Genomic DNA, 9252 nt, shown 5'->3' on the forward strand with positions numbered 1-9252 from the left:
ATAAAAGAGGTACAGTCAGGCCCGACTCTGACCTCTTCTGGTTGCTCTGCCCTAGGCATACTGGCCCCTAAGTATGCCTCAAACTGCTTGAGCATTCTCTTACCCCACACCCTTAGCACTTGTCCATGTGTGAGTGTGTGTGTGTGTGCGCGCGCGCGCGTATGGTTGTAACATACGCACAATACCTTACCCTCTCAGCATTCCCGAACTTTCCTTCAAGGAAATACCCCTAGTTGACATAGTATGTATCACCTGTTTTTGCCCTCCCCAGTTCCGACTATAAACTCCACGAGGGCAGAAACTTTGACGTGTTCACAGCTACACCCCCAGAACCTAAAGCAGTGTCTGGCATGTGGCGAACAAGAGTACATAAAAGTAACAATTTAGGGAAGCGTGGATCATGACTAGCAGAGCTTGCGTCTCTTTCTTTGCCATCTGGCAAGTAGATCCCTTTACCCTCTTAAAGCACACCAGCTAGCTCTTAAATACTAGTGTTTATATGATGACGCCTATTCTTAGTTTTTCATCATTTACCCAAGGAAACTGATTTAGGCCTGAAACAATTATCTTCTTTGAGTGATGACTGGTGCGATGTTCAGGGGAACTTAGGCTCTATGCATTCTAAGGAGTTCAAATGATTGGAGAAACTGGTGCTAAGACCAGGAAAAGATCCAAATAAATTAAATGCTAAGGAAAACATACTGTGGGCCTATAAAGCAACAGCTTACTCTGTTCTACCTTTTCTCTGAACCTGATGGCCACACCGAAAAGTTCACAAATTTCAAACTAAGTAGACCCAGTGGAGAAAGGCCTGTAACCACAATCAGTGCCTTCCAACTAAACAAAACTTAAGCCCAGCATTTGCACTGAAGCTCACCTTAAGGAGCATGCATAAGGTTTAAACCATAAGAATCTGTCAGTAAGGGGTAAAGGTCATAAGAAAACACTGAGATTCATTTATCTTTAAGAAGAGATACTTGTTTGGTTTGTATTTATTAAGTACACAAAACCTAAAACCACTGAAGTCACAGAAAGCCAGGATCTCATCTGTGCCCTTTTAGTCTCACAGCCGTGCGGTAAGAAATCTGTTTTTCTCATTTCCGGAACAGCTCTCACCATATAACCAGTATTCTGCATTAGCTTACACTCCTCATTAAGCTCAAACTATGCACCACACAATGAGCCCTTTAGAGATAACTGGTCTTCTGTTTTGGTTCCGCAGGAAAAAAAGAGGAATTTTTTCGCAGGGAGAAAGAAGCTCTCAATAAACTGATCGGTGCATCACGCTTAATGTCCTTGCAACTAGATCTATTATTATGGACAACAGGCCAAGAAGCAAAAATACTCTCTACTTGAGTGGGCAATTCAGTGGTACTCTGAGCACTACTGAAGAACTTAAGAAGATACATCACAAGAGAACACAAAACATTTCTTCATGATCCTAATTCCAGAGGGCGAGAACCACAGAACACAAATGTCATGAAGCCGGTCACACTCACCTAGAGAGTTACAGCCTGGAGTAGGACACTTCATATTGAAATTGTAGCTTTCATGGAAGCGACGCCGCTTGGGGCGATGAGAGAGATCGCTGCCCGAGTCCTTCAGGGACATGTCCTTGGCAATGCTCTCATCATGAGACACGTTGGGGCTGGAGATGTCTATGTCAGACTCAGAAGATGGGGCATTTCCAGTTGGAGTTCGAGGTGGGGACTCATCATGATCAGCTGTATTTTTAGTTTCTAAAGCAAAAGAAATTGGTAGAGTTCATGAGTGGGGTGCCACTTATCAGAAGAGTTTACGGACTTCCCAGATCCTCTATCATTTCACCAGTGACTTTTAACCACTTATCTGCTATAAAGCTACAAGGAAAATGAAGAGAAACTAACATCATTCCTTTGTGCAACTTTACATTCTGAGTAAAATTCAGTTTGGGGTTTACCCTAATACATTTCACTTATCTGTGTTTCTCATAACCCCCCATCATGGGTAATCAAAACTGGATGGAAGTAAATTTTTCTTTAAAATGACCATCCATGGGGTGCCTGGGTGGCTCAGTTGGTTAAGTGTCTGCCTTCGGCTCAGGTCATGATCCCAGGGTCCTGGGATCAAACCCCACACAGGGCTCCCTGCTCAGCATTGAGTCTGCTTCTCCCGCTCCCTCTGCCCCTCCCCCCACTTGTGTGGTCTCTCTCTCTCTCCCCCTCTCAAATAAATAAATAAAATCTTTGGGAGAAAAACAGATAGACAGATAGATAGATAGATAGATAGACAGACAGACAGACAGACAGACCGACGGACCATCCAACTCCCCTTCCAGGAGACAAAAAGGATGGAAGAGAAATGAAAATGGGTGTCCTTCTGGATGACAGACTTGGTGTGAGAGTGTGAATGAACTTGACTCTCGAGCTAGCTTGTTAGTAATCTAACAAATCAGATTATAAATCCTAGGTTGTAAATGAAATGCCTACAAGAGCTGAGCAAGGGCAAATCGAGAGCCGACTGTCCATCTCAAGACGACAACTACTATTCCACTCCATTCAATTCTGCAAGTGAATGGCCACCTCATGTTCCCAGGGCTTTCCAGTTTTTAAAAGAAACTGGTAACCCAGGTGGGTTTTTTTTTTTTTAATGAAATTCTGTATTTTCAAATGCTGGCAACAAACTTTTAAAAATGTAAACACTGGCGCACGTGAGTGGCACAGTTGGTTAAGTATCCAACTCTTGGTTTCGGTTCAGGTTGTGATCTCAGGGGTCCTGAGATCGAGCCCTGCCAGTGTGCTTGTCCCTCTCCCTCCCCCTCTGCTTCTCCCTACTCTCCCTCTCTAAAATAGATAAATAAATCTTACAAAAAAAAAAAAAAAGGTAAACACTGTGCAAGCAAACCAACAGAGCATGTTGGCAGGCTAGACGCTCCCTGGTCTGTAACTGGTGCTCTAAGGCATCTGATTTGGGCTGGTCAATCACAATCTCAACAGCTCACCATCCCCCATTACCGAAGGTTACTTCTCCTCAGAAATTCAGAGACAAGTGGACTGACAACCATGACTATCGGAAAATCTGGTTCAAGCCTTCTTCATCTACGGGTAAAAGGGCTCCAGTCCGTTTTGCCTATTATGGGTTTAATCTAATATACCTGTTACTCTAGACTTTAAAGTACTCTAGTACAAAACTGTCCTCAGCAAGACATTCAAGAAAGGAATCAGCAAACAGCATTTACCCAGCTGAATTTTATCAATATCGGGCATCTATCTGCAGTGGCCCCAAGCCTTCCTTAAGAGGAAATTGGCCAGATCCTCTCTGTAATTGACCAAATGATCCCATACCCACTCACCTCTATCTGAAAAGTCAACCACTTGCTCAGTTTCTGAGCCAGACGAACGAGTCTGCCGAAGTGGGTATTTTTTCGGAGTCACCGGGGTAGGCTGCTGCTGACTACGGGTCACTCTTCTGGTAGAATAAGCAGGCTCCTCAGTCCCAAAAGATTGCAAATTTCGAACAGGACTGGAATCTGATCCCCAATATTAAAAGATAATAAAATAATTAAAGAGAAAAGAAAGAAATTTCTTTTCTTATCCGTATGATTTATTAGCATGCATGCCCTCCTCTTCATACTTCACAAAATCCGACAAATAGTTAAAACATCTATTTTATTAAGTAAAATATAAGCTAAAGAGCCTAGATCAGGTATAGAGGTGCAATATAGTATAGAATTAATAGTTTAGGGGCGCCTGGGTGGCTTGGTTGGTTAAGTGTCTGCCTTCAGCTCAGGTTATGATCTCAGCGTCCTGAGATGGTGCCCCACATCCAGCTCCCTGCTCAGCGGGGGGCCTGCTTCTCCTTCTCCCGTTCCCCCCTGCTGTGTTCTCTCTCTTTCAAATAAATAAATAAAATCTTTAAAAAAATTTTTTTAAAAAAGAATTAATAGTTCAGCTTCTGGAATCAAGACTGTCTCCTATGCCATTCCACTTCCCCATACTAACTAGGCTATAGCATCTTGGGCAAGTTCATCTCTTCACGCCTTTTCCTCGATCTATAAAAAAAGGTACAATACTAGTTGCACATTCATCACACGTTTGCTGTGAGAAGTGAGATACTTCATATAAAGCATTTAACGTGACCCCTGGTACCTAGATATAGTACTTTCTAAATATTAGCTGCATCCTCTCTTTCTTCCCTTATTCCAACCCACTATAAAACAGATATTCTACCATTAAAAGTATAACAATATACAAACATTTCCTTTCTTTCAGTATCTCTTGTGTTCTTCCTGATTACACTCTCTGATACTCTGAAGCAAAATCATAACAGATTTATGAAGAGTGAGACAAGAACACAGCTTTTGGAATTTTTTCAGATAACAAAACCTATTCTGAAGCCCCTGGCAGCCTTGTTACATCTCTAATTTGATGACACTTAAAAAAGAACTAGAAAGAGATTCAAAGCTGAAATTAAAGCATATTTTAAACGACGAAAGATCTTATGGTGATACAAATTTCACAGGTTCTCCAAACAAGAAAACCGAAATTCTCAAACTTTTGGGTAAAAAAAAAGTTAGCATACAGCTAGGTTATCGGCTTGCATACCTCCAGAAGGCTCAATTCATAACAGCGTCTATTTTACTTCTGAGAAGGCCACCTTACATAAACTACGTTGTGAACAATGCCCCTAGGAGTTGTGCAACTCACCAGTTATGAAGTATAACAACTAGGAAGAGACCCAGGGCCCAAGTATTTCCTAGCTGTTTTGAGTATTTACAACTTTCAGGTGTCTGGGGCATGACCAATTACACTTTGTAAGATTATTATGCCCCTTCCTTTGCATATACTGTTCCCTCTGCCTAGAATAACATTTTCCCACCTTTCAACTTATAAATTCCTACTAGATCCTTTAGGAACTCCACCTTGGAGACGTACCCCAAGTTGCCTGCCCCATCTTTGAGCTTCCAGAATACACTATGCAAACCTCTCAGAGCCCTTACCAAAATGCATGACCATGATCGACCAGCACACCTATACCTTGCACTGAACTGTGAGCATCTTAAGGGCAAGAACTATGATTTTTTTATCACAGCATTCCAGTACACAGCATAGCATCCGAATTACAGCAGTCATTTATTGATATTCCACTGGGCTAAACAAATAAACACAAACTGAGACAACAGCTACACTTCAGCTGAAATGTTAAATTCAAAAATAAAATAACAGCTGTTGAGAATGTTCCCATTTTCTTGCTTGAAAAACTGTTTTTCTCTCATTTTGCAATGTGTTCATACAGCAGTAACCAAATTGGCACTGAGTGCTCGAACCATATTACAAAAGTTCCCCCCTTAAACTGTTATCATCTATTGACTATCAGCTTTGTGCATTAACTGCAACCTTCTTTCCTCCCCAGGGCATCCCAGAGCAGAACCAAGAGGGACCAGGAGTACCCTCCAAATCTAAGCCGAGATGGCTAATTGCACTAGAGAACCTTCAAACTACCTTCCAACACAGAGATTCTCCATTCTTTACTACCGAAGCAAAATTCTCGGTATTTAAAACTGACACTTGGGTGCAACTATTTATATCTACTAATCGTGTCTGACTACATTACAGGATTAAATATAAGTTTTGGAAGTACTGAGAAGTTACTGAACCTCCTCCAAAAACAAGTTTGAGAGACTATTCAAAGTCCCTAAGTCTAAACCATTCTAACAGAAAGTGAAGAGATGGCATTCCCATTTTACTGATGGAAAAACTTGAGTCTAAAAAAAACCTAAGTGACTTAAGACATCCATGTGTCACACAGCCATTATATCAGACATAGTTCCTTTGGGTCTACAAATTGGACATACCCCCAACAGAACCATTGTTAAAGACCTGATACTTCTGCAGTCATTCACTCTGCATTTTACCAGATTCTGTCACCTACACCAAAACAAGGGACCAGTTTCCGTAGTAACACAATAATATGAGGACCAGCGACTAGGCTGTGAGGCATGGTCAGGAAGAATGAATTCTTATACCTTGGGAACTCTGGCTCAGCCGGGCTGAAGAGCGAGTAACTCGGGCAGATCGCCGGGATGTGCCATCACTCTCTGAACTGTCTGTGTGCTCGAGATCTGTAGAAAAATCGGAATCTTCGGTTCCATCTGAACTACTGCCTGCATTCCTCTGTAACACCATAGATCCAGACATTAGCACAGAAGCATTTACTCTGTGGGTTTGTTAACACTGGAAATAAAATGAACCATGATACCGAAAACACTAAGAAAGGATTCCACCGCCAAATTTCCTTTACTTAAGGTATTTAAATGAACCACCTACAAATAATGCACTTTTATTAAATGAATGAACGAGAATTAATTCTTATTTCATTAACACTAATTCTGAAACAAGTCCATTTATTGGTCAGTACTACAAACTGGGAATAAAAGTACCCAATTCAAAATGGTCTGGCCGACAATACCATGCACTTAAAGTCCATGGTGGTGCGGAAAGTATCAGTGCTAGACTCCTTTTAACCTTAGAGTAGCTTTGGTTTAAAGTCTTCACGAACAGCCATAACATTTTTTTCAAACCATATACTAATTCAAAATATCAGGGTCCACAACTCTGATCCCAAGAGAATTTAAAGAAAAAGACTAAAATTTTCTTATGTTATCTACGTATGAAGTTTCTCCACCTGAATACCAAAAGTGCTCAAAAAAAAAAGTAACTCGTACATGAAGACTTGTAGACGTTCAACAACAGAGATTTTATTGTCTCTTCAATTAAAAATTATTTGGCAATTATTAGCTTCCTGAAGCATGGTGAGTCATACAGATAACTTTTAAGAGTTGAACATTAACACTATACCTTTTACTAAGCCAGAAAGAGGAAGAGTATTTGCTTAGAAAACCATATAAAACTTCAAGCTACAAGCCCCATTTTTTATTCAAAACCCTTAGGGCCAGTTACGTTTGAAATTCATAATTTTTTTGGCTTTTTGGAAAGGGAATACTCTGCATATATCCCACAAGTAACACCCCATCATCAAACACATTAATATTTCTACAGCAGAGTATATAAACAATCACACCCAACAAGACACACAAAACTGTAAGTAGCCTCAAGATAGTTTAGAACAGGTTTTGCCAACAAGTAAGTTACTAAAAACATTTATTTTGTATTTAGGAACTGCAGAAAGGGGGCTGTGGATCTATTCCAAGGCACCAATACTATTCCAGTATTCGGTGAGTCTTAATAACATAAATACCACCTACCAGTGTAGGCCATTTTAGGAGAATAAAAGGTACAATATTCGAAAACCTCCACGAAAAGAAAGATTTCTGCAGAAATGAACAAGAATACCACACAGCTTTCTAAATATTTCTAGGATAATCTGCCCAGAAATGAGCAGAGGCTCCAAAGTCACAGAAAATCCACAGGATGAAGGGGGAGTCCTAAAGGTCGTCTAGTCCAATTACCCAGATACTTGAATCCCAGTCCATCCCCTCCTTGTTTGACCCTGAAATTCAGCTCTTCTCTCCGGCTTTCACCATTACTTCCCATCATACTCTGGAGCAGACTTAATTGCTCCTCACTTCCCTCCCACAATACTTAGTATATACCCCACAAGTAGAGAATTTACTAGCTCCTTCTACAGTTATTTATATGTCTGTTTTTCCCATCAGACTCTGATCTTCTTAAGCCAAGGATCATGTCTAATTAATTCGTGAATCCCCAGCAACTAGCACAGTAGCAAGTAGTCAATAAACACGTGTTGAATTGAATTAGATTTGTTCTGTAGTCCTGGCTCCGCTACTGCCTAATGGGAGTGGCTTGGGGCACTCCATTAGGCCTCTGTTTGTTCAGCTGCAAAGAAAAGGGATGGGGGTGTCCCTAGGTGACCTTATAAATCCCATCTAACTCTGGAAAGTTTTTGCCTTTAAGAACTGCATTTTCTGGCCGCTGTCCAACTGGCAAATAAGGAAAAATTACGGCTTAGATGCAACAGGCCTGAGTAAGATCCCTAGGGAGTGGGCGCTGGTTCCCTACCACCCAGTCTTCTGCTTTGTTGTGCCCCCCGCCTGGAAAGGAAGGATGCTCCAAAACCCCGCCTATGCACCTATCAGCATCACCGGCCGGAAGGGCGGGGATTCGTGCCACCCAATGGCGCTACTGTTACACCGCGCCCCCACGGGACAGACTGCCAAGCCTAGCCAATCAAGAGAGGAGGGATCGTTCTCCACAGCCAGTCGGAGAGCGGTAGGGCCGGGCCCCGACGCCGCCCCCGCACGCGGGGAGGTGACCGTTGGACCCAAATGGGCGGTGCCACCAGCCAATCAATATGCTTCTAGGCGTTTCAGCGACCAATTAACGAGAAGAACGCCTCCGAGCCAGGCAAGCAGAGGGCGGGAATAGTTGCAAGCATAGGCCGAGGCCAGGATCAGGCCCACATTTTTCTGTTGGGTATGGACAGAAGAGAGGGTTGCTGAGCTAGGTTCGGGGGAGCGGGAAGTTGGAACCCAACCACTGTGAGGCGTGGCCAACTGCGTCACGTTGTTCAATCGACTGTCCTTAGACACCCGCCATCCCTTCTGTCCCGTTCCTCTCACCTTCCTTCGCGGCATTGCCGGCGGCTGCGGCCCGACAGTTCCGATTCGGGCAGCGGCGGCAGCAGCAGTAGGAACGGTGGCTCCGGCGGGCTCCGTGGCGGCCTCTGTAGCAGTCCCAATCCTGCGGACGATCCCAAGTGCCTCCTGCTTCACAGCGTCTAGACCCTCCTGCGCAGGCGCCGCGGGCTGAGGCGCTTTTTCCTTCACTTCCGGCTGGAGCTCGCGTCACCTGACGTTGAGCGCCAGAGAGGGTGCTGGGAGGTTCGCTCCTCCTGGTGAGGCTAGTGAGCGCCATCTTGGAATTGGGCAGAGAGTAGCACAGTAGTAGAAATCCGGGCCGGCCATTTTTAGTTAGGGGATTGGCACCTTTTGTGGACGTGGGCAGCCATTCTTGTTTGGGGCTGAAGCCTGACGATTGAAGTTAGCGGTTCTCATCTTTACCTTGGGCAAAATTTCCCTTCCCGGTCGTTTTAATTTCTGAAGTCTAGGAAGGAAACCCCCAGAATCCATCAGGTGGCTGAGGTTTAACCCCTTCGTTGCCTAATTGGCTAAAGGACGTTTCTGTTTATCCTATAAACTCGAAGTTGGGAAGGGATATTTTGCACAAGAAATTGTATCTTAAAAGCCGTTCTGTGTCTCAAAGTGGCGGGAATTGGGGCTTATAAAAGGAACTA

General features: G+C 43.3%; 1 protein-coding gene across 2 annotated transcripts in view; it reads right to left on the reverse strand.

Moving 5' to 3' along the window:
* Positions 1-8752, reverse strand: part of KAT7 (lysine acetyltransferase 7) — a 30758-nt gene extending 22006 nt beyond the window's left edge. For both annotated transcript variants that reach the window (XM_011230457.3, XM_002923733.4), the window contains exons 1-4: positions 8579-8752; positions 6005-6152; positions 3332-3508; positions 1500-1739 (exon numbers count right to left, since the gene is read on the reverse strand). In XM_011230457.3, coding sequence (XP_011228759.1) covers positions 1500-1739; positions 3332-3508; positions 6005-6152; positions 8579-8593 — 580 coding nt within the window. In that variant the 5' untranslated portion in view covers positions 8594-8752. The remainder of the gene's footprint in view (positions 1-1499; positions 1740-3331; positions 3509-6004; positions 6153-8578) is intronic.
* Between the last annotated feature and the right edge of the window lie 500 nt (positions 8753-9252).

The sequence above is a fragment of the Ailuropoda melanoleuca genome, chromosome 13, assembly GCF_002007445.2.
Source record: "Ailuropoda melanoleuca isolate Jingjing chromosome 13, ASM200744v2, whole genome shotgun sequence".
NCBI classification, from domain to species: domain Eukaryota; kingdom Metazoa; phylum Chordata; class Mammalia; order Carnivora; family Ursidae; genus Ailuropoda; species Ailuropoda melanoleuca.